The sequence below is a fragment of the Panthera uncia genome, chromosome B1 (assembly GCF_023721935.1).
Source record: "Panthera uncia isolate 11264 chromosome B1, Puncia_PCG_1.0, whole genome shotgun sequence".
Lineage (NCBI taxonomy): Eukaryota > Metazoa > Chordata > Mammalia > Carnivora > Felidae > Panthera > Panthera uncia.
The window spans coordinates 157,837,902-157,862,087 of record NC_064811.1 but is presented as its reverse complement, the minus strand read 5'-3'; the positions used below and the strand labels follow the sequence as shown (position 1 = coordinate 157,862,087).

At 45.0% G+C, this 24,186-nt stretch overlaps 1 protein-coding gene across 2 annotated transcripts in view; it reads right to left on the bottom strand.

The window, feature by feature from the left end:
* Window positions 1–14,789, bottom strand: part of PLEKHA2 (pleckstrin homology domain containing A2) — a 57,689-nt gene extending 42,900 nt beyond the window's left edge. The window contains exons 1-2 of one of the 2 annotated variants that reach the window (XM_049632441.1): window positions 14,701–14,789; window positions 2,306–2,469 (exon numbers count right to left, since the gene is read on the bottom strand). In XM_049632441.1, coding sequence (XP_049488398.1) covers window positions 2,306–2,446 — 141 coding nt within the window. In that variant the 5' untranslated portion in view covers window positions 2,447–2,469; window positions 14,701–14,789. Of the gene's footprint in view, window positions 1–2,305; window positions 2,470–14,252; window positions 14,342–14,700 lie in introns of those variants that run through there. The other variant, XM_049632439.1, reaches the window with a different exon arrangement.
* Window positions 14,790–24,186: the final 9,397 nt, after the last annotated feature.

Genomic DNA, 24,186 nt, shown 5'->3' with positions numbered 1-24,186 from the left:
CCACCTCACCTTTACAGTAAGGACAATAATACCTATCAATTAGACTTGTCAGAATAAAATGAAAACCCCATGAAGTCTTTAGAACAGTTCTTGCCACACAGTAATAAATGTTCACTAATACTATTTTACAACTTATAAAAATATCCACTCTCAAATCTAGAATGGCTATTTGGCCATTAACACAATGATGAGCTAAGTCAACAGCTGAAGGAGGAAAATGTTCTAAACTATTGTTCTGAACTATGTCAACAGCAAGACTCTGCTTTTTTAGGCATATGCCAGGCCAGCTGAAATCTCTGCTTCCAGGGAAACTGTAAAGACTCCCCAGCAGTGACCACAAGTTCTATTTGGTAACTCAAACTCAAAGAAGGCTCTAGCACAAAGTGCAGCCGAGAGCTCAGTCAGCAGGGAAGTGCAAGAGGCTGCCCTTGGCAGATGAGGGCTCACCCCAGAGGTCCTAGTAAGGCGGCCCAGGGCAGAGCATTCAAGGTTAGTGTGGGTTCTGGAACCAAGGAACAGTAAAATCAGTGGGCAGTACAGAGCAAGGGAAATCCTGACAACTGGCAATATTTGAAATCTGAGATGGTAACAATGTGGCCTTGAGTGATCTGTCACTGACAGCAAGGCTCTCAGTCTGTGGTCCAGGATATGAAGGAGCATCCAGCTCTCAGGGGCGGTAGCTGGCAACAGTTAAGTCAGGATTCCCCAAGCAAATGAATCTGCATTAAAAACAGTCTTAGCAGGAAGCATGGCGGTAAGCAGGTAGGTCAGGATAAAAATACTTTTGAATTACCTTAGCTAATATGATAGGTGAGTCAGAGAAGGTACACAGAAGGAGAAAAAGAGAAAGGGAATGATAAGACCCAGAGACCATGAGTCACCCTTAGCTCACCCCTGGCATGCCAGGGGCCAAGTCGACCAGCAACAAAGATTTGATCCCAAGCTCCTCCAACAATGCCACTTCCTTTTGCAGTGGCTCTGTTGACCCAGCTAGGGGCACCTGTACAGAACAAAGGCAAGGAAAATGATAGAGTAGGGCCAGAAGGCAAACCTAAGACAAAAACACTATAAGAGGCAAGCATTCCAGGCTAAGTCAAGGATGTAAGTGTTCATAGGGTTCATTCTGCACACTCAGCATTTTCAATGAAAGTGATCAACAGAAGGTTATCAGGAATGAGAGGTGACACACGGGGCACAGTTCTATTTAGGGGTTAAGTTTTTTCTGGAGGAGGTGACTAGCAGCAGCTAACCAGAGTATGTTTTCTGTATCTACAGCATGTTCTCTCGCCATCAAATCCAGAGGGCAAATGCCAAAGGCCTCTAGAGGGTTAGTCCCTGGATAATAACCTAGAGATTCACAGTAATCTTTTTCCACTGCACATCTTAAAGCACATATCCATCCCCGAACATTCAGACTTTCCCCTTCCCAAGTCTTTGAACCAGAGCCAGATCTCAGCCCCACACTCCTCCCTGCCACAACATGGCTGTGACCCATGAACTTGACATTCAGGGGCCATGCCAATCTTTGGGGACTCATTCCACCAAACTTCCATTACTCCAGGGAAATGGGAAGGAAAGACCCAACAGCACTCATAGCACCAGAAATAAAAAGACTTGAGACTTTTTCTCATACCACTGACAACACCAGGGGCTCCCAAGCCCAGCAATTAAAAGTAGGGGACCCTATCTTTGTGTCTCACTGCCACAAAATGCTAGGCAGGTCACCTAAGTCTGGCCATGTCCTCGATGAAGTCAATTCCAATGTCTGAGACTCAGTTTCTCATCTGTTACCATCAAGAAGCAAAACTAGGTGACCACCAAGGTCACCTCCCACCCAGGATTCTACAACTCCCTGATGCAAGAGACCAAAGAAGTCCAACGTTTGTTGAGCTCAGGGAACCAGGCCACACTCCCTGCCAGGGAGGGGCCCCAGACTGGAAGAGCAGGAGTGGCCATGAGGCCACAGCCACAACAAGGGAAGTGAAAGAAAGCAAGCCATGCCTTGGAGCCTGAAACAAGCCGGGCTGGCCTCTGCTGAACTTCTGAAGTTTTAAATTCCTGAGCATAAGAAAAGATACCAGATCCCCAGGATCAGGACAAATGAGCTTCTTCTTCCTCAAACTAGTATCTGGGATGGCTGTGTGTGTGTGTGTGCGTGTGTGTGTGTGTGTTGTAGGGAGTTTCACTCCTTACTGACAACCAATGTGATGCTGCCCACAAGAGATGAAGTGCTTGGAGCTAATCCCATGCATATTCCTCCCAGGCAGTGACAGGCAGCCAGCCACCTTCCCATGCAGCCTCTCACCTGGGGGTTGTCCATGTACCAGAGAAGGCAGTTGGCCTGGGTGTCCAGAATAAAGTACCTCCGCAGAAACTTGCCGCTGTTCTCATTCTCCTCGATGTCCAGAAACCCACAGATTCGGTTCTGTCGATCCACATAAGGCATTCCTGGGCTCTGCTCACATCACCCTGCATGGCAGGAAGAAGGGAGGTGCTGATGAGGAGGGTGAAGGGTGCCCTGCCTCAGGACCTGGAGGACCTTCACTCTGGCTTGACTCACCTCTGTAAGAAGGTAGGCTTCTACATATCAGCCCCTTTCCCCAGAGCAAATGTTCCACCCCAACCAGATCCTGGAAACCTCTATCAATTCTGTTCCATAAGCAGCCATCAAAATTCATTAACATGTCTCAACTAAGTGTCCTGAGGGCCCACTGTGTGCCGAGCAGAGTCTTATGCAACTTTACACATAAAAAGAGGATATAAGCCTAGACTTCGGGTCAGGGGCCTGGGTTCAAATTCCAGTTTTAGCTACTTATGAATTGTGTGACTACAAACTAATCTTTCTGCACCTCAGTTTCTGCACCTGTAAAATGGGGATAATAGTGGTACCTACACCTCATAAGATTTTGGTGAGAATTAAGTGCCCCATGCACATCAAGCATTTTACGAACACTAGGCATTATGATGACCCTTTACAAAGCCCTTGTAAAGTAGGTCATAACCCAATTTTATACACAATGAAACTCAGAAAGGATTTAAGCTCCAATTCAAATACCTGCATAAAACTTTGCCAGGAATGCAGCCACAAAGAGCAAACCCTCCAGCTCCAGGAAGGTACTAAGGAATTAAATCTGAGGGGCTCATGGGGCCTTGTGGCAGGGCCACATCCCTCAGCCCTAGCTTCACTTACTTCACTCTGCTGTTCCCCAAAGGCCACTTATGACTGAAAGAATGAGGAATCAGAAGAAGGCTCCAACCAATGAACATGGTCACAGATTCCAACAAGGCCTCTGATGATGGGAGACAAGCTTTGCCTTCAAGCCGGACTCCCTTCTCCTCATGATTTCCTTCTGACTCTCCAAAGAGCCAAACAAAAGGGCAGGAGCTCTCTTCTCCTCCCCAAAGAGGATGAGCGCCTTCCAACAAGCAGCTACACCCAACCCGGATGCACAGGTGGAACACAAGGGCCAGAAAACGCCATGTGACATTCTGACTTTCAAGAACAAACACCACCCACCACTGGGTCCCGCTTGGCTCTGACAAGCAAACCTCACTGTGACCCAAGCCCACCAGGGCCCTAAGCAAAGTGGTGAGCTGGCTGGCTTACGGCCATGCCTGCACCACAACACTGGGTCAGCAAGTAAGCCACCAAGATGCTGCACCCATAGTGGTGCAGGCCCAGGGTAGGCCAGTCCCACATTCCCACAAGATCAGGCTCATTCGAAGGGTAGCTACTGGCAGTGTGGTCTGCTCTCCCTCCCACCCCCACAGGGGGCCCTGCAGTGTGGAGAGGCTGCCCCAAGAAGAAAGTGCCTCCCCCCTCCCCCGACACACACAAGGACACCAATGAACAGTAAATCCTTGATTGCGGGTTAAGATCAGCCCAGATTCCCAATGGGGACAGATGACAGGGGACCCAACGGCCACTTGATGGGTAATGATGGGGGACAAAAGAGTACAGAGGCAGAAAAACAAGACAAAGATGAAGCAGCACAGCTAAAAGGGAAGAAAAGGAGAAGTAAAAGGGAAGGTGAGAAGATAAAAAGTGGAAAGACAGGGTTTTAAAAGATGGTGCAGGAGAAGGAAGTACAGCAGAAGTGGAGGAAGTGGAAACAGCATTACGTCCGTCACAGGTGCCTGCAGCCAGACCCCTGCTTCCCGGCGCTTTCCCGAGCTGAGCGTCCACCCTGGCTCCCGTTTCACAGTGGGGCGAGCATGATGAGGTCAGGAAAGGGGAAGAGATGGGCTTGAGCCAAGAGTCAGGAACAAGCACCATAGGAGGAATTTCAAGTCTTCTAGCAAACGCTGAGTTAAAGACGGGAGGCGGTGTTGGTTGGGAAGGAGCACACCCCTGAGACAGGATGCAGTTCCCCACCCCCCAGAGAATCGGGAAAATCGGAGTCCCACGCAGAAAGGCTAGGATGACCCAGGCATCCCATGCATAGTCCCATGCACGGCTCCTTGAGGGAGCTCACCCAACCCTCAGGAAAACTCGGTAAATTCCCTTGGTGGCAGCCTAGCCACAGAGATAGAATTTCCAGGGGAGGTCAGGACTATTGCCACTCCTGGAACATCTCTAAGAGAAAGCTTATAAACTGCAGTGGGATAACCAAGCCGACTGTCTCTAGCCCCAGTTGGTAAGCACAGCATCCAACTTCATGCTGGCTTTCAAATGTTCCCTTTTCAGCCTACAGGATTCATCAGTGCCAGTCTTTTTGTCAGGTCACAGGCTAGGGAAGGCACTCTTTCTACAATCCTCCAACAGTCTACTTTTGTTGAGGGGCCTCCCATTGACATGATCCATGAGTGGGAGAGGATCCTCATGTGCCAAAAGAAGGATAACAAAAAGGATTCTGGTTATGTCTCCTGGCTATGGTTTTATCGCCAGAAAAAAAAGCTGCTCAGATGTCCTGGGAAGCAGCTGAGTCATGGAGCTCATCGAGAGTGTGGGTGGTGAGGAGAAAGGATGGGCTGCAGGAGAAGCAAGCATCATGTGTAAACGTTGTTATGACTAGCCGACCCACACAGAGGCAACACACTCACAAGATGGCGCACCAGACACAAACCTGAGGTCCTAACCCCCAGTCCTCTGTCAGTTCATTCTGACCCCATTTGTGAATCCTTTGTCAGAACAGCGGCTAAGGTTTGGTACAGGGAGTCTGCAGCTCCCAAACCCCCAATCCCCTCTCCCTACTCTTCAACCTGCCACCACCATCTTGCAAGTCCCCTTGGCTCCTCCTCTTTTTCCTGGAAAGCCCCCCCCCCCCCAGTAGAGTGATCTCAGCCACCCCAAGCGCAGCCCCAACAAGTGGGCACTGAGGGGAGAAACGGAAGTGCTACTAATTGATTCATGAGGGGAGAAAAACACCTTGATGCACATGTACACACAGTCACCCCAAATTCCCCTCCTAAGACCAAGGCAAAGCTTTGTAATGTTTTCTCTCACATTTCTCCAATTATATGGTTTTAGCCCATTTTGTGACTCTCTAAAATCACTTGCTATCTTAAATTTCATTTGAATCCAAATTCTCTGGTGTAAACCTATGGGTGGGGGTAGTTTTAGAGGGTGCTTTATCCCAGTAGTTACCCCCAACCCATGTCCTGGGCCCCACACCCTGACAATGACTCTCTCCCCACCTCCTGGGACAACATGCCAAATGTTCTTGCTGGGGTGCAGCACCAGATACCCCTGCCCCGGACTAGCCCTAGTAGCATAATGAAGCCTTTGCTCTAGTAGCATAATGAAACCTAGTACCTTCTGAGCCTCCACAACACAATGGTGACAAAAAGTACAGAATATTTGTAGAGGAAGTGACCTCAATTCCACTCCACTCAGTAGCCTCTTTCCAAAGCACGTCAAACCTCCCTAGAATTTTCCAATTTTTGGTGCAAAACTCAGAGCATAACAATGCTGGAATTTAAAAAAATTCACTCTGGCCAACCATTTTCACTTTTGCAAGCTTTTTCATGCCCCTATCCGCATAATTGGCCTTTTAAAATTTTTAAATTATATCATAAACATGTTCCATGTTGCTACATAGTCTTTATAACAATTGCCTTTAATGGTTGCATAACATTACTGAACTGCATTTACTATAATTTACTTAACCATTTCTCTAGGATCAGACAGATTATACTCAATTTTTGATTATATAAATAATGTTAAAATTCTTATTTTCATGCTTTCTTTCTCCCTCTTACATGGAAACAGCATACATAATTTCCAAGCAATAATACGACTAGGTCATAGGTAATGATCTTTTAAAATTCTTGAGACCTATTACAAAGTTACTTCCTAAAAATATTTTCTGTTTACATCATAGTCAGCAATATATCGTTACCATCTCTAGAATCGTATATACATTGGATGTTCTCATTTTAAACTGTTGCTAGTTTTAAATATATAATGATGCCTAGTGAGGCTGAACATTTTTTTCACGTTTGCTTCCTGCTTCATCTTCCTTCCTAGACTTTGTTAAATGCAAATCAAAATTATGTATACATACAATAGTGTGTTCTCTCTGTCTCTCTCACACTCACACACACACACACACACACACACACACACACAATCAAACCAAGTCAAAACATGCCCTCCCATAATCCAAATAACTGAATAATGCATTTTAATGAAAAGTAAAATAGAAAAGAGGCTGGGGTGCCTGGTTGGCTCAGTCGGTTAAGCATCAGACTCTTGATTTTGTCTCAGGTCATGATCTCACAGTTCATGAGTTCAAGCCCTGCATCAGGCTCAGCGCTGACAGTGCAGAGCCTGCTTGGGATTTTCACTCTACCTCTCTCTCTGCCCTTCCCCCACCCAAAGTAAATAAATGTTTTTTTAAAAAAAGAGGAAAATTTTATATGATCCAGATTTCTTCAGTATACAAGTTCCTAAGTATGCACTGCACTTGAAAATATGTTAAATATTTAATTTGTGGTAAAAGTGAGACTGAGCAAAAAGTGAACTGCATGGAGTTACCCATTGATGAGCAACAGAAGATGGGTTAATGTCAAATAAATCAAGATTGCTGGCCAACATTTGCAGTTGACCAAATGAAGCTCATTAGAAGATTCAAGTGCCTTCTACCTTTAGATGAGGTGAAGGGCACTGGGAGATATCTGTCTAAAATATCTCCTTGACTGACCATTTCAATGTCTTACTTTCCATTACTGGAGAATGTTTAATCCAAGAATAAAACTGTCCCCTACGAATTGAGGCAACTGACATATTTATCAGGCTGATTAAAATAAGAGACAGCTGTGACCAACACCCTAAGGAAAAAGAACACACACCAATGGGAGACAGAAGCACTAGCGGGTTAAGAATGTAAAGAGAAGATTGCTTCTGGAAACAAATGTCATCTACTTGAAAAGATTTCTTAGGGCTCTTACACACCCAGGACAAGAGCATGAACTTTTGTGGAAGGCCATTTGGCAATATATAACAAAAGAGCTAAATATGTTCATACCCTTTGACCCAGTGATTCTACTTCTAGGACTGGATCCAAATAAATAAAGATGCAAATAAAGATTAAAATTTGGGGGCACCTGGTGGCTCAGTCAGTTAAGTGTCTGGCTTTGGCTCAGGTCATGATCTCATGGTTCATGAGTTCGAGCCCCTTGTTGGGCTCTGTGCTGACAGCTCAGAGCCTGGAGGCTGCTTTGGATTCTGTGTCTCCCTCTCTCTCTGCACCCCCCACCGCGCTCACTCTGTCTCTCAAAAATAAACATTTTTTTTTAATTTTTAAATAAAAAAATAAACATTAAAAAAAGATTAAAAGATTTTAAATGACAGCTGTAATAGAATTTCTAATAACAACAAGTTGAAAACGCCCTGAATGTCCCAATGACTAGGGGATAATTAAATTAGGGGACATTCACATAAGGAAATGTTACAGAATCATTAAAAAAAACTATGTTTCCAAAGAATTTTAAATAAATCAGGGAGAAACTCATTATACCATAAATTTTTTAAATATATAATATGACTTAGAATATCATCTCGGGTTTGAGTTTCATGAGTTTCATGAGTTTGAGTCCCACGCTATCAGGACACAGCCTGCTTGAGATTCTCCCTCTCTCTCTGCACCTCCCCTGCTCACACTCTCTCTGTCTCTCTCAAACTAAATAAATAAACTTGGGGGAAAAAAAGAATATGATCTCGATCCCCTAAATATTATTTTTGTATTTCTATATTTGGATAGAAAAAGACTGACATATAGACATCAAAATATTGGCAGTTCTTATCTATGGGTTATGGGTGAATTTTATTTACTTCTGTGTATTTTCCAAGTCTTCCAAATATTCTACAGGGAATGTGTGCTCCCCTTTATTCAGCAGGTGGGAAAGCTATTTAACTGCACACACACCCTGACCCGACTGTATACATTTTGAAGCTGAGAATAAATTTGTCAAGTCTCCAGATTCCACAAACAAACAAAACCTTGCCTCAATTATAGCTTTCTTGGGACCTTTTGGTGTTTCAAAGTCTTTTTTTTTTTTTTTAAAGTAAGCTCTACACCCAACATGGGGCTTAAACTCATGACTCTGAGATCAACAGTCACACCAACCAAGCCATCCAGGTGCCCCAAAGTATTAAATCTCATAAAGCACTATGCATCACAATTGCCCAAGAGCCAGGTACCTACCCAGAGGGCTTTGGCACTCTCCAAACTAGCTGGGTTTGGGTTTCTTACCTACTATTGCAACATCCTCTTAGAGAGGCTCATTCTTTCCCCTGCAGGTTTGGTTCCTTACTCTCTGGTCTCCATAAGAGAACCCCCTGTCCTTAAGGCCAACTCAGTATTCACACCCACATGAATAACTATATTCCTCTACTGCTATAGCACCTAAGCCACACCATGCCCAGTGCTCTGGGAAAATGAAGAAGGAACCCTGACAAAGACCCCTAGTGGAATTTTCCTTCTTGAAACTTAGAAGACAGGGCTGACATTTTTTAAATAAATGGCTAAACAGATGAATGAAGAGATGGATAAATAGATTTATGTTTAAAAGAAAAGCTATAGGGGTGCCTGGGTGGCTTAGTCAGTTAAGCATCTGACTCTTCATTTCAACTCAGGTTGGTGAGACTGAGCCCCACACACCAGGCTCCGCACTATCAGCAGTGAACCTGCTTGAGATTCTCTCTCCCACTCTCTCTGCCCCTTCCCCAATCTCTCTCTCAAATAAATAAATTAATTTTTTAAAAAAACTTTTAAAAAAGCTATAGAGCTATCACATCATTAAAGCTGTAATTTGCTCTACTGGATGTCTTATTTTTAAGATCGCTAGTGCAGTTTGGAGATACAGGAAAAAAACAGTGAAGTAAGGGAGATTCATCTGCTTGACCATCCTGACACTTTCGAAGCAGATAAAAGGGACAGAAAGTGATAATAGAGATAAAAACCTCAAATAGTATCGTCCCCATTATGAAACGACGTCTGACAGTTCAAATATGAAAAAAAAATCAATTTATTTTACAAATTTGGAGATTTTTTTTCACATCACTTTGCGTTGGCAGCACAGGGAAATTTCAGGGATTTTGCTCCCGAGAAAGTCAGGATGGTGTTTCTCAACATGTGGTGGGGTATATGCAGTAGAACATCTCTTGTCTGGTTACCCTGCTAGGTTGGAAGGTGGAGACAGCAGCGTCCCGGTGAGTGAGAGGGATACCAACAGGCAATTGCTAAACTCGACAGGAGAAAGTTTATCGGGAAATGACATCAGAGGTCTCAGGGGACTGTAATACGGCAGACAGGAACCAGAGTGAGGAGGTTATGAGCAGTCACTCCACTATCGCTGGAACGCGCGTGGGCCATCAGTACAGAGCTCACCTATGTTTAAATCTGCAGCACAGGTAAGTGTGTCCTGTGCAGCTTCACCAATGCCAAGGGCAGGGTAAAAACCACGATAACAGCAAGACACAAGCAGGGCTGTTTCATCCTTGGGAATGGACCAAAAATTGTAACTTAGGAAGTGTGGGAGCATCTATCTCCTCTTGTTAACTATCACTGCATTTTGAATGTGTCCTAAGAACAAATTCCAAATAGTCTGAAGGCAGGAGAGTCATGTGAGAGAGAAGGGAATGTACTGAGAGCATGTTCCCAACAGAAGTACGAAGTGAAAAAAGCAAACATCCACAGCAACAGAGGGGTAAGAAAACGTGCCCACGTGACACAGCCCAAACCCTCCTGGACCCTATAACTTTAAGGGGAGAGCCAAAGACACTCAAGAAGGAATTTTTAAGGGGGAAATTTTCAGGGAAAAGGCTGGAGAAACTGAACATTGATACACCGCAATCAAGATGCCAGAAGCAACAAAAACATTTTAAACAGTCATGACGTCTTTTAACAGCAACTTCATCTACGGTCAGAGAAAATGTGGCCGTTGCAGCCAGGAGGAAACGAAGGCCTTCCCGTGGCCCAAGGCTCCACCAGAGATCTCAGGCACAGGTAGGTGAGCAGCCACACCTGGTTTATAAGTTAGCCAATAAAAACGGAGATCTCCAACTTTCAGAAGTGTGGCAGTCCCCTCCCCCACCCACTTAGAAGACACAATTATTTCAGTTTTCACTGCAGGGTTTCCTAACAGGAATCGGGAGCTGAAATCTTCATTTAAAACTTGACCCGCTAAAACACAGGCAGTAGAAAAATGAAAAGGCAACATCATTACTTCTGTCTACTAGCCTTTTTGCAAAGTGCCAGGGGAAACTGTAAATGGCCTCAACCTGTCTAAAGAGAAGGTGGGGAGGAGGAGGGACTGGGTGTGGCTAAGAGGATGTGCAGGTGACAACGACCAGTACGAGTGCATTTGACTAAACTCTTGCACGAAGGTGACCATTAAAAAGGGCATGCTGATTTCAGTTGTCCATCAATGTGGGAGAGTGAAGTGAAAGAGCATGTATTTTAGAGTCAGACAGACTCCACTGAACTCTTCTCCTCATCTGCAAAACGGAGAGAATCGCTTTACCTACTTCAAAGGTGGCCGTGAGGATTAAATAAAATAATGTGTGAAAGTGCTTAACAGGAGTTCTGGTAAAGAGTAAGCACTGCTTAAATGTTGTTATGATGCGTGTGCATGTGTGTGAAGTGCCTGACAAGTAGCATACGGTTACCATTACTACCGCAGAGCTGCTTATTACAGGGCAGGCAGCTGCACGGGCCATCTCTACCCCTCCAATATCAACAAGCAAATGTCAAGAGAAAGGGATCCCCCTCAAAGAAAGGCATAAACCTCCCTTACTGTTCCCTCTACTCCAAGAACCATCATAGTTTACATCTCTAAAATTCTTCAGGAGAATTTAAAGAAACAATCCAAGAGATCCACAGACTCCATCTTGGCCAGGCTACCCTGAAAGTTAACAACCCAAGCCCGTGAAGATCAGGTTCCAGGGAAGGGACTCCACCCTGCCTCCCCGCTCCGCCTACAGAAGCATCACAAGGGGGGAGAGAGAGCCCCTTTGCAAGTAGATGGCCAAATTTAAGTCCTAGCTGATGGGGCAGCGAATCCTGGCCTTTGCCCTTTAACTACAGTGTTTCTCAAGAGTGTAAGGACAAGTGGACCTAGCTTCCCACCCTCTTTATCTCAGCTGCCAGCCTCTGTGGGCAGAAAGGCACACCACAGGCCCAACGCTGAAAGCCTTTTGCCCACACTGGGCAGTGTTAGGAGCTCCTGCCTCAGCAGGCTGTGACCTCCACAGTGAAAGAGCTCAATTCAGCTTTTAATCCTCTCCAGTCACTTCAGTCAACAGAGAAGGGGCTTTCACAAAGGAGATAAATTATAAAGCCTAAAAGGTTGGATGGGCTTCACAGCAGGGGCCAGGGGAGGGGAGAGCGGAGCAACCCAAGATTCGGAATAAAGGTCAATGGAGTCTTCCAGTTATGGTCCCGCAGCACCCGCTCCTGGAACAGGAAGGAAGGGACCCCATCCCTCCCACCTCTCAGCAGCCCTATCTCCCCACCCTGTCCCATTCCCTGGCTCAGTGATGGGCTTATACTGGGCAGGGCTAAGATTCTCCTCTCCCCATAGGCTGTCACACTACAATATTTGCTCTGCTTCCTTCCTTTCCAAAGCCTAACAGATTAGATTGCAGGAGTCCTATCCAACTCACTAAGACAGATGGAAAACTGAAAGTAAGGCGACCGAGACTGCTCACAGTAGGAAGACAGAAGAGGTGGGGAAGTCCAGTGTACCAGCACCCGGACGCTCTTTTCCAAGCCCGGGACTACATGGGCCAGAATAAGCCACAGTAACTTCAGTGAATCAGAAGTATTTACTGCACTGTGGCACACAGCAAGATCCAACTTGAGGCACTCCAGCCTTTTGACAGGGGCATCCCCCACCTGTCCACCGGCCTCATGAAGAGAGGAAATCAATGAAGTGCCAGCTGGGTGCACACAATGAAGACCATGCTCCTGCTGTTTGGAGCTACTTCACAGTGTTCCAGCACTTTTAGCAAACACCCAGCAAGCAAGCAGGAGGGCTGGCTGTTCGGGATGATATGACTGATACAACTAATACTTCTCCCGTCCCACTTTCACAGAAGCTCTCTAGAGGTAGGCACCAACCAAAACCTGCATGTCTCCAGGATTTATTTTAACGTTGCTAAAATACCGAGCGCAATATGGTTCGGCTCACTAGGATGACAAGATGCAGGCCCTACTTCCTTATACAGAAGAGAGAAGAAAGCACCGACAAGGGAAAAGACGGGCTTGCAAACTCTCTACCAAGGAGCAGCCGGTTTCCAAATCAAACCTAGGTGATTAATTACCCCCATCTGTGAGGTGAGCAGGGCTCCCATCATTAGTTAGCTGGAACACAACCAGGGGCGTCACAGACACCCTGTAGAAAGGCTTAGAAATAGGAGACAAGGTCTAAAGGCAACATCAGAGGAAACCCTCATGCGCCAGCTTGGTGAACCAAATCTCTACAGGATTGAGTTACTGCCACACTGTTCTTTTCCCTTCCAACTGGACAGGTGCAAGCAATTCATGTACCTGCAGCCATTCATTCATCCATTCATTCATTCAACAAACATTTGGCTTACAACCCAGGAGATGTCATACATTGGGCTGCCCACAGCGTCTAGACTACAAGCTAGACTTTGCTATGGCAAAAGTCATTGTGTGTTCAACCGGCACACATGGAGAAGACAAGTATCTGAAAGGAGGATGCTTTTTAAAAAGCCTCTTCTGGTTTCTCAAAGCACCCCGGATCTCTATTTTAGGCACTCATGTACAGCCTGCGTCCTCCATCAGACTGCAAGCTCCCTGAAGACAGAGGCTGGGTTTAGTTCCTGTCTTTCCTATCCTTACTATCCATTAAATGTCAACTGAGTGCAACCGTGAAACAGAACACAAACACTTCTATTCTTTCAAGACTTTTGGCTTTACTGTTTCTGAAGGCTTTGACACCAAAGAACAACGATGAAGCTCCAGAAAGGAGGGAAAAGGGGGCTGACTTAGATATATTAGGAACAGGAGTACAATTTTGGAACTTCAGCCCCAGTGCAAACCACCACTCAGCGGGCTGAGGTGCCTCCAAGAACCACAGCTGGTGTCCTGGTAAAATGCTTTCCCCTCCCTCTTTCTGCTGTTTACTCTCCTCCGGAAAAAAAAAAAAAAAAAAAAAAAAAACCATTTGGAGTCCTAAAGAAAGCAAAGAGGAGGAACGGGAGACGGAGTTAGAGGGGGGAGATTCGGCTTGAACCCAAACTCGCTAAGAAGGAAGGAAACTTTCAGGCAAAAGGCTGGGGGTGTGGGGGAGGGCTGGCCTGGGGGAGGAGATGTGTAAGGCCCAAGTGGAGGTGGCCCTGCCGCGCCTCCTCTCTGGAGGTGCCTGTACACTTTTCCTTCCTGCACGGCCTCTTTTTTCCCTTTCCTCCTCCTTTATCTGTTTTTTTTTTTCTTTTGGTTTGGGGTTTTGTTATTTTTTTGTTGTTAATTTGATGAAGTAACAGTCTTCAGAACTAGAGCAGAAAAGGGAAGCGTATAAGGTGAGGAAGAAGTTAGTGAGAGCCAGAGACAGCTCTCTCGAGGGTGCTTTCCCAATCCGGCACCGAACTTGGATCTTAGGACAGTTTTCCTTCAAGTCACCCCCACAGCCTGGAGTTCCAGAAGCCCGAGGGCCCGAGCTGGACCCAATGGAAAGGAAGGGATCTCCCTAGGGGAGCACTGTAGGCCTGTCACGTAATAAGGTAATAGGGGAAGAGAAAAATGAGGATCCTTGGCCCAGTCCGAGCCCACGGGACTTGCCTGGGACGTTCTCCGCTTTCCTCCCCTACCCGCAGCCCGGGCAGTCGTTGCGAGGCCGGTGCTCCAGCGCCAGAACCCGCAGAGAAGTTTCGCCGCTGCAAACGTGAGAAAATGCAGCTCAGCAGAACACCCGCCCCCACCCCCCTCCGCGCGGCCCCACCCCCGCAGCCCGACCCCTGGCGGTGGCGACCTTGGCCACCCCGGATGCTCCAGAAAAATGGAGGAGGGGCTGCCCTCAGGGATTTCCCGGGGGCTGCCGGAGGCGCCCACGGGCCACGGCGACCTTTCCCTTCGCCGTCAGCCACCAGGACAGGCGCACCCAGCCCCCGCCTGCGCGCCCTCGGCGCCCCCGCCCGCGTTCCTGCTCCCCCTGCTCCGCAGCCCCGCCGGCCCCCGCGCGCCCCTCTGCGCCTCTCTGCTCCCGGACCCGCCAGGGCGCCCCACTTACCCCGCCGTGCGGCGGCCGGGGCTCGGGCAGGATGGTTTACATCGGGGTGGGACGCACCGCTCCGGCCGGCCAGGCCGTCGCTCTCGGGGGATTTCTTTATCTCGCTGCCAAACTCTCGGTGCCTCTCGCTCCTCTCGCTCTTCTCCCCCCCACCCCCACCCCTCCTTCTCTCTTGTCTCTCGGCTCTTTTTTCCGGGTTAATTACGTTTCGCATTAAAGCAAAACCCAGCCCCGGATGTGAGTACAATGCTCCGCCGAGCCCGCCGGGGGAGGAGAGGGGTGCCGGGGCGCCGTGGGGTGGGAGGGGGCGCGGCCGGGCGCCGCGGGCTGCGCGGAGGAGGCGGGGGCGGGGCGCCCGGGAGGCTGCCCTGGTGGCCGCGCGCCAGGCGCGGGCCGGGACCACCTCGCCGGGGTCGGCGGCCGCGCAGGTGGGACCCGGGCCGCGGAGACGGCCGCGCGGAGGAGGACTGCCTCCGACGCCGAGCCGCGGGCAGCAGGTGTCCCGAGCCGAAAGGGGGCCCGGGGCTGAGGGCATCCTTGAAGGAGGGAGGCGAGCCGCAGCGCGGGCTCCCTCTTGAACCCCGTTTCTTCTTCCCAGAGCCCCACCCCGCGACTTCAGCCGGGCCTCCCTCGGATCGGGAGCCCTTAGCCTTTCTGGGGCCTCAGGGTGAAAGTTTAGGGTTGGGGTGAGAAGAAGAAGCGATTCTCCTGGATTGTCATGAATGTGCCAGAAGAGCCCAGTGGCACCGGACGTTTTTAACGAGGGGTATGAGGACTTTATCAGAGTATGACGACGCAAAGTCGCCTTTCCTGCCCTCAAAGCGGGAGGGTGCTCTGGGGGAAAAAAAAAAAAAAAAGAAGGAAAATAGACAAGCATGCGTTAAGTAAATAATGCCAAGGGGAACCTAAGAAAATTACTGTGTGCCGGTGCAGCCCCTGAATTATCTCACTTGGTTCACACGGCAACCCTATGGATCTCAATCCCGTTCACGATGCGGAAACCGAGACTCAGAGACGTTAAGTAATCTGCCCTGGGTCCCACAGTCTATCTGTGGCAGGTCTGTCAGGTTCTGACGCTGGCCTCCCACAAGGGGAGATCATTTACATATACAGAAAGTGAGGCGCAAGACATCGGAAACATGGACACGTAGTGGATTATTCACCCTTGGGATGGAGGACGGGGAGATGCTGCTTCTGGGGATTCTGATGCGGGCGTGTTGAGGCTTCGAGGGAGAAGCGGACAAAGGGAGCCTCAAGAGGCTCGGGCACAGGGACTGGCTGTGCGGGAGGGATGGAAAGGCTGGTCCACATCCCACTGATACGGGGGAAAGGCATGCTGAAAAGTCTCCAGGAGCTGAGGCAACAAAGCTTGGGAGCGGGGGACCTGGAGCCGGAGGGAGGTAGCAGCACACACCCCGAAAGCACCAGTGATGAAACCACACAAGTTTCCTCTTCCATTTTGATTGCCAGAGCAAAAATGAGCTGCCTGCTCTCTCAGGTGTGAAAAAAGGAAAGAAAGAAAGAAAGAGAGAGAGAGAGAGAAAGAAAGAAAGAGAGAGAAAGAAAGAAAAGACTTTTTGCATTAGAGCATTTTGCTTCGAATGAGGAAGGGGGGACACAAGGAAAAAAAACATTTCCTTTGAAATAAATATATCAACGTCCATTTTTTTCTGCTCGTGAAGATTTTTGCTACTCATAGGTTTCAGGCAGCATAGCGTCTTAAGGAGCATGTTCTCTGGAACCAGATGGACTGGGTTTGAATCCCAGCTCTGCCACTTATTAGCTTTGATCCCTGGGCAAATGACATTTCTGTGCCTCAGTTCCTATCTGGGTCGTTATGAAAAGTAAATTGAGTTAACTTTTGTACTGTTTAGATTACTGTGGTACATGAAGTAGGTGTTATGTAAATGTTTTTTTATTTAAAAATTAGATTATGGTTTTCATTGTGAAAAGTAACAAAATTCCACCCAGCGCCAAGCAAATCTGACTGGAACTGACGGTTTCCAGTATGAGCAATGAGGTAAAAGTCTCAGATTCCATGGTATGGTTCATATTAAAACCCATAAAACTCTACTCCCCATGGGGCCTGCCTGAGTCACTCAATCACAGAGCCGCAAATATTTTCTGTGCACTACTGTATTGGATGCCTGGTAAGCAAAGGGAGCCAAAGGCCTTGGGTCTCATCAGAAGGATACAAGTGTCACTTGAAGGCTGAGTTAGCCTCGTATCCCTCATGGAAGTGCCATGAAAATGGCACAGAGAATAAGTACAGTCAGTCTTTAAAGGAACAAGACATCTGGGGGGAGAGGTAAAAAGGGGACTTGTATCAAAAAGGAGATGGACTTTGAAATGAGCCTGAGAAGACGGGTACAATTTACTGGACAGGAGCAAGAATACACTGGACTAGAACGAGGGTCATCAATGTACTTTGGGTGATGCTCGTATTTCACTGGGAGCCAGCCCCACTTACCACCATATTTGCCCCTGGCCAAAACCTGGCCCCAGTTAGACTACAATTTCTGCCCCGATTCCACTCCCTTATTCCTAGATTTCTGGGTGCTTTCTCAATGGACACCCCCCACCTCCTCCTGTAGTGGGCACCACAGAGCAGGTGTCAGTTGAATCTGTGCCCTGCTGTGGCCCCTTTGCCATCTCTTGACCTGGACATTTAAAGAATACTTCCATTACCTGATTATTCGTGTTTTTTCAGTGCAATAAATAGTCCTGATGTCTGAAAATGTAACCGCCTGTGGGGAAAGGAATGTCAAAAAAGGACCTTTCGCATCAGCTATTTCAGTCCCCTCATTGTGTCAGCAAGATGAGTTTCAACAACTTGCTCAAGGTTTTGCAGCTAATTAGAGGCAGAGTTGGTTCTAGAACCCAGAGTTGACTACCCCCAGAATCTTCTATTATTGGTATAGGAACCTTTCCGTGAAGATGGAGACTTCTGGCCCAGAACCCAAGAATCTATAAACAGTACACTTGTACTCTAGCCATTTATTTATGCATTTTCTATTTCTTTTCAATATTAATAACTGGGTAACTAGATGGCCTAATAACCTTCAGTGGTGAGCTAGCACACCCTCTGGGCAAATGCATTGTTTTCTGTCCTTAAAGATACACATTACATAAGGTACCAGGCTGCAGCCAGGGCCCATTAGTTCCATTGGGGAAAGTGTGAGACTCAAAAAGCCAAGGTCATTGGTTGATCCTGGTTCAGGCCAGTTAATTTTGCACAGAGATAAATTTCTCCAAGGCCATTACAACTCTAATGCTAGCTGGACATTTCATAAATAGTTACTATTAGTTTCCATAGCGAAGTACCATCCATTTCCAAAAAGATTATTCAAACTAACTGTTGTCCTCCTCAGTCCTATTCATTCAACAAACAATTATCTGAACCTATTACCATTTTTTCTCCCACCATGTATCTTGCATTTTCTTATTATTCAGGTACTTGCTAAATGCTAATTGTTTTACCTGGATTATCTCACTTAAGTCTTAACTGGGAGCAAGGTCCTATTACGTTCTCAGAGATAAGATGACTAAGGCATAGAGACCCAGCCTAGATACAAACCTGTGCAGCCTGAAGCCAGAGCCTGCCCTCTTAACCACTGAGCTTGTGAAGAGTACAGAAAGACATAACACAAGACTCTTCCCAACCACATTGTTGATAACTGTCAACATTTAGAACCTCCATTCCATTTCACCTAGCAATTTCATGTCCAAAGGTATGTGTTATTGAAAGTCATCTGGAGACATATACAGTATATAGGCAGTATATGTGTATGTGTCCATATGCCATGTATATATATGAAATATATACATACATACTCACTGCAGTATTGTTCATAATGTTGATAATTGGAAATCACCCTCATGCTCATCAACACGGATTGAACAGGTAAATACTGGTACATCCATACAATCCCATGCTATGCAGCTGTTAAAAAAGAATGAGGTGTGTACCTCTTTATAAAACATATGAAAAATGCTAAATATTTTAAGTGGAAAAAAGGTACAGAGCTGTCCGTATGGTATAGTCCTATTTCTGTAAATAAAAATTACACGTTTATTATATGAAGAAAGTGTAGAAGACTACATTCCAAACTGTTAACCACAGTTCTCTTAGGGTGGGGGAGGAGGGATTATAATAGTGTATCTCACTTTCTAAGAGATGTAGTTCTATAATGTTTAATTTTTTGCAATAAGCATGCATACATTTGATTGTCAAAAAAAAAACAACAACCAAATAATGATTTAAGACTTTAATAAAAAAAAATTTTTTTAAAGCTCTATGAGAAAGTATATTGTAGCCCTCAAGGAACCCATCCTTAAAGTTGGGAGGAGGGGCGCTTGGGTGGCTCAGGTCATGATCTCGAAGTTCATGAGTTCGAGCCCCACATTGGGCTCTGTGCTGACATCTCAGAGCCTGGAGCCTGCTTCGGATTCTGTGTCTCCCTCTCCCTCTGCCCCTCCCCTGCTCACGGTCTGTCTCTCTCTCTCAATAATAAATAAATGTTAAAAAAAAAAAAGTTGGGAGGAAATATACAGAAATATACAGAAATAAGGAGGGAATATACAAGGAGACAGTACAACATATACAGAAATAACTATTATAAAAGCCAGAAACTTGTATACACAGATTGACGAGGGGAGATAAAATTCTGTGGGAAAAATCACAACCAGCTGGGGTTGAGAGGTGCGGGAGAAAATGCATAAAGGAGATGGCAGTATGGAAGGATGTTGAAGGGAAAGGAAGACATAGAAGGTGCAGAGGGGCTGAGAACAGGTGGGCCCCAGGTAAAGACTGCATCAAGGGCAAGGCACAGAAGCAAGAATGCATGGCATCAATTTGGAGAAGTATGGGTAGTCCAGTTCAGCTGGAGCACAGTAGGGAGATGAAGCATTTTCATGGGAAACAAAATGGGAAAGAAAAGTAGCTGGAGGGTCTTCATTGCTAAACTAATGAGTTGTATTTATTATTTTAGGCTTCAAGAGTCCCTGAAGGTTTTTGAGCCAGGAAATGACACAATTAGCAGTGAATAAGCAGCAATTTCATAGTGACTGGGTAGTCACTGGACTCTAGCGCCAGGATTTGCCTCCTGACTGTCACTAATTAGCTGCAAAGGCATGACCAGTTATTTTACTTCTCTGTGTTTCCATAAAATGGGGAAGGTGGTCATAATAGATAACCTATCTCATACCATTGTTGTTGAGATTGAGTGAGTTAATGTTTCTAAGGTACATAGCAAGCGCTGAGCTTGTCTGTTACACTTAAAAAATCAGTATGGTACCTTTGGATTAAGATCTTTGCATTTCATTTTGAAACTTTTATTGCAAAGAATTAACATTATATGGTAAATTATTAACTATTCCTTCTTTTCCCTTTCACAGGATTAGTGATTATTAATCTCATTTTACAGATGGAAGAATTTAGGTTTTAAGGAGAAAGATGAACCCTGCCCAGCACCCAGGGTTATCTCTTAGCTCAAACTCTCAGAACCTGGAGAATAGGAGAAATGGGCAATGGAAGAAGCTTTGGCAATTTCTGTTTATAGGATAAGGGAAACAACAGTAAAGGGCAGTAATAAAGTAAATTCAAAAAAGATAAAACTTTGGTGGAACACTTAAAAGTTTGTATATAAAATTAAACTTGTAAAATATAAATATATAAATACTGAATTATGTGCCCCCCTCCACCACCACCAAAAAATCATATGTTGAAGACCTGAGAATGTGACTGTGTTTGGAGACAGTGCTTCTAGAAGTTAATTAAGGTTAAATGAGGTCATAAGGGTGAGGCCTGAATCCTATAGACTGGTCACCTTATAAGAAGAAGAGATCTCTCTGTGTGCACCAAAGAAAGGCCATGAGAACACACAGCATGGAAACGACCACTTGCAAGCCAGGAGGAGAGTTCTCTCCAGAACACAAACATGCTGGCCAACTGATCTCAGACTTCAGCCTCCAGAACTGGGAGAAAATACATTTCTGTTGTTTAAGCCATCCAGTCTGTAGTATTTTTGCTTCACATATGTATACATACATATATACATGCAATGCATACATACACAGGCCAAAAGGGCTATTTCCTAGTAACAAAGTTGGGAAAATATTGCTATACAGCTAAATCTGACACTAATAAATCTCAAAACTGATTGCACATCCTCTCCCCAGAAATAACAGTCTGCTGGCCAAATGCACCATTCCTATTGATTCATGCTGATGGCATTGTTTTTCTGTCAGTTTGAATAAGTGCAGTGCCCTGCTGGGATTCCTGCATCCCTAGAGATGCCCTGTGATTATATGGGAGGAATTGGACCCATAGAATCAGAAAGAGAGAATGAATAGATACATTAGCTTTGTATCCATGACCATATTTTAACACTACAGTTAACTTTATATTTGCTTAGACCAGTTACATAATTCATTTCCTTGACAATGAGCCTACGGAGGGGGCTGCTATTAGCAAATACTTATGGGTGAATATAGTCAAAGTCATTAACTGGAATAAACTTTATCCAGTTTATTCCAAGAGATGCCTATGGTAGTCAGTGAAGTGGGCGGACTTTTATATCAGTGGTTCTTAACAGAAGCTGGTTATTACAAAACAACAAGAAAGCACAAAGGATATTTGAACGTGAATTTATGTCCTTCCATTATTTTGTTAATAGGAAATACATACACACAGTACAAAGTTCAGAAGGTGCAAAAGAGTAAGTATGAACAAATATTTCTTCTGCTCATGTGCCCCAAACACTACTCTCCTCTCCAGAGATAACCAGTGTGTGTGTGTGTTTAATAAAAAAAAATTCAGTTTTGCAGGGATATACTAAAAGTGTTAAAAGTAATTATCTGAGTTAGGTTTACAGGTGATTTTAAAAAATTTTTGTATTGGTGAATTTTCCAAGTATTCTTTAATAAGCCCATAGTATTTTGTTACTAGAAAAAAAATACTAGGTTTAAAAGGAGAGAAATATATTTTAATTTAAAAGTACCTTAGAGGGGCACCTGGGTGGCTCAGTTGGTTGATTTTGGCTCAGGTCATGATCTCATGGTTCATGAGTTCAAGCCCTGCATCAGGATCTGCGCTGACAGCACAGATCTACCTGCTCATTCTCTCTCTCAAAATAAACACATAAACATTTTTAAAAAATAAATAAAATTACCTCAGAGATCTCATAGCTGCTTTGTGACTTAAAAACCATATAACTGAGATGCCTGGGTGGCTTTGTTGGTCAAGCATCTGACTCTTGATTTCAGCTCAGATCATGATCTCACTGTTGGTGAGATGGAGCCCTGAGTTAGGCTCCACACTGATAGCACAGAGCCTGCTTGGGAGTCTCTCTCTCCCTCTCTCTCTCTGCATCTCCCTTGCTCACACTCTCTCTTTCTCTCTCTCTCTCTCAAAATAAATAAATAAGCTTTTAAAAAATAAAAAGTAAATAAAAAAAAAAAACCATAGAACTAACTTTATCCTCAAATTAAAAATACTTGTCAGTCTGTGGATACATTTTTCAAAAGCATTGTAGCCAATTTTATTCCATTCACATTAAAATTCCTGCCTCTGGAAAAGATATACAGAAACTGATTACCAACCTGAACCCTGAGATCTAGTGAAACTCATTATGATTCACTGGAAACAGGTAATTTGCTCAAGGGTCTTCTTCCAAATTTCATCATAGTATCTATGATGACTTCACATGTCTATCAAACTATATTAAAACTAAGTATAACACTAGGCTGGAGAATTAAGCCTGGTCCAGCCTACTATTATTTAGTAATTAAATAATAACAAGCCAAATTTATCCTTACACCTAATACTTAATGATGCTGTGAATGTTCTAATTGGATAAATAGTCAAATGCACCCTCCAGCATCTGATGACAAAAGATGTCACAGTCTTGCTGAAAAGACATATAGGGGATTTGGCACTGATCTGGAGGTCACCCTTCTGGCAACTTGAGTCTCCCGAGTGGAATTCCAAACACAGAATGCAAGAGGGAAGGGGCCTCTTTGTAGCCAAAGTCCCTGTATTAAGGAGAGCCTTTCTTAGCCTTGCTTACTAAAGGTTCAGTTATGTGGTTTTCTAGTCCTCAGAAGATTAGAAACAGCAGGAGAAAGGAGACAATATTAGAGACAGAGGAGGAGCAGGATGGAGAAGGAAATTATTTTATTCCGTTCATTCCTATGTCTGTAAATGGATTAGCTGACAACAAAGGAGGGGAAAGAAAAGTTAAGAATTCCCAGAACTTGGGGTGCCTGGGTGGCTCAGTAAGTTAAGTGTCTGACTTTAGCTCAGGTCATGATCTCATAGTTCGTGGGTTTGAGCCCATTCTGTGTCTCCGTCTCTCTCTGCCCCTCCCCACTCATGCTCTGTCTCTCCGTCTCTCTCAAAAATGAATAGACATTAAAAAGAAAAAAAAAAAGAATTCCCAGAAGTTATATGTGCTCAAGACAATCTTTGTCATTCCTAGTGATGACCTTGGGGTAGGAAAAGGTAGTTAAACTGTGATCAGCGCCTTTATTTTAGGTGGAAAGTTCCATGTAGTTTTGCTGGTAGGAGTGGTGGCCTGTGGGGAGCAGACCACCTCTGAGGGAGGTGGTTAAGAGCAGGCAGGATTCACTCATACCCTCTTACTTTTTTAAATGTTGTATCATGTGTATTATGTACCTTTTGTTTAATAATACAAATTTTTAAAAAATATTTAATGCCCATACAAAAAACTTTACAAGTAAAAAGTTGGTGAAAATAAAATTGCAAAAATTAAAAATACTGAACACTTTAAACCATAAAACTCCTAGAAGAAAACATAATAGGTAAGCTCTTTGGCACTACTCTTGGCAATGATGTTTTTAGATTTGACACCAAAAGCAAACAAAACAAAACAAACAAACAAACAAACAAAGTGGGACTACATCAAACTAAAAAGCTTCTTCACAGCAAAAGAAACAATCAAGAAAATGAAAAGGCAACCTCCTGAATGTGCGAACATATTTGCTAATCATGTATATTTTAAATGTTTATTTATTTTGAGAGAGAGTGTGTGGGCATGAATGAGCATGAGCAGGGGAGGGGCAGAGAGACAGAGAGAGAGACAGAGACAGAGAGAGAGAGGGTAAGAATCCCAAGCAGGCTCCACGCTGTCAGGGCAGAGCCCAGTCAGGGTTCAATACCATGAACCTGACCCAAAATCAAGAGTCGGACTCTTAACCAATTAAGCCACCTAGGTGCCACAACTAATCACGTATTTGATAAGGAGTTAATATCCAAAATATAAAAAGAACTCACACAACTCAATAGCAAAACCAAAAGCCTGATTAAAAATTAAATTTTTTTTATAAAAATAACATACAAATAACCAAGAGGCATATGAAAAGATGCTCAACATCATTCATCAGCAGGGAAATGCAAAACAAAACCACAATGAGATATCACCTCACATCTATCAGAATGGCTATTATCAAAAAGACAAAAGATAA